This window comes from Apteryx rowi, unplaced genomic scaffold, assembly GCF_003343035.1.
Source record: "Apteryx rowi isolate R43461 unplaced genomic scaffold, aptRow1 scaffold_1522, whole genome shotgun sequence".
Taxonomy (NCBI): domain Eukaryota; kingdom Metazoa; phylum Chordata; class Aves; order Apterygiformes; family Apterygidae; genus Apteryx; species Apteryx rowi.
The window spans coordinates 3,913-5,326 of NW_020447778.1; the positions used below are offsets into that span (position 1 = coordinate 3,913).

The 1,414-nt window shown below is 59.1% G+C and overlaps 1 protein-coding gene across 1 annotated transcript in view; it reads right to left on the bottom strand.

The window, feature by feature from the left end:
• Window positions 1-1,287: 1,287 nt before the first annotated feature.
• The window catches only part of RENBP (renin binding protein), a gene marked incomplete at its 3' end in the record, with an annotated part of 10,693 nt that continues 10,566 nt past the window's right edge, over window positions 1,288-1,414 (bottom strand). The window contains exon 6 of the mRNA XM_026059165.1: window positions 1,288-1,412. Coding sequence (XP_025914950.1) covers window positions 1,288-1,412 — 125 coding nt within the window. The remainder of the gene's footprint in view (window positions 1,413-1,414) is intronic.

The following is a 1,414-nucleotide window of genomic DNA, read 5'->3' on the forward strand; positions in this document are numbered from 1 at the left end:
TATGGGCCTGGAGCATCCCTGGTTGGTCCCTATGGGCTTGGAGCATCTCCACAAATGGTCCATATGGGCCTGGAGCATCTCCCCACGTGGTCCATACGGACTTGGAGCATCCCTGGTTGGTCCCTATGGTCCTGGAGCATCTCCCCACATGGTCCCTATGGGCCTGGAGCTTCCCTGGTTGGTCCCTATGGGCCTGGAGCATCTCCACAAATGGTCCATATGGGCTTGGATCATCTCCCCAAATACTACATATGGGTCTGGAGCATCCCAGGCTGGTCCGTATGGGTCTGGAGCATCCTCCCAAACGGTGCATATGAGCCCGGAGCATCCCTGGTTGGTGCATATAGGTTTGTAGGATCTCCCCAGAGGGGGCATATGGGTCCATAGCATGCCAGACTGGATCATGTGGGTCTAAAGCATCTCCCAGATGGAATGTATGGTCCTGGAGCATCCCCCTAGTGCCCATACGGGGCTGTAGCATCACCAGTTGGTGCATAGGGGTCTGGAGCAACTCCCTAGTGCTCTATATGGGCCTGGAGCATCCCAAGCAGGTCCATGTAGGTCTGTAGGATCTCCCCAAATGGCACATGTGGGTCTGTGGCATCTCCTAGATGGTGCATATGGGTCTGGATCATCTCTCCCAGTGCCCCATGCGGGTGTGGAGCATGCCAGGTTGGTGCCTATGGGTCTGGAGCTTCCCTTCCGGTGCCCCATACGGGTCTGGAGCATTCCAGGTTGATGCATATGGGTCTGGAGCAACCCTAGGTGGTGCATATGGGTCTGAAGCATCCCACCCAGTGGCCCATATGGGTCTGCAGCAACCCCAGTTGGTGCATATGGGTCTGGAGCATCCCACCCAGTGCCCCATAGGGGTCTGCAGCAACCCCAGTTGGTGCATATGGGTCTGGAGCATCCCATCCAGTGTCCCATATGGGTCTGGAGCAACCCCAGTTGGTGCATATGGGTCTGGAGCATCCCATCCAGTGCCCCATATGGGTCTGGAGCAACCCCAGGTTGATGCATATGGGTCTGGAGCAACCCCAGTTGGCGCATATGGGTCTGGAGCATCTCCCTAGTGCCCTATATGGGCCTGGAGCATCCCAGGCAGGTCCATGTAGGTCTGCAGGATCTCCCCAAATGGCACATATGGGTCTGGAGCAACCCACCCAGTGCCCCATAGGGGTCTGCAGCAACCCCGGTTGGTGCACACGGGTCCGTAGCACACACAGCTGGTGCCCAGGGGCCTGTGGCCCCCCTCCCCGGGGTCGCGGCCCCCCCGCGGCGCACCTGAAGGGGTAGCCGAAGTCGACGGCGATGTTGAGGTTGCTCTCGTTGCGGGTGGCACATTCGACGCTGAGGCGGAAGGAGCCCGAGTAGCTGCCGCAGGTGGCGAAGGCGAAGATGGAGAAGAGCT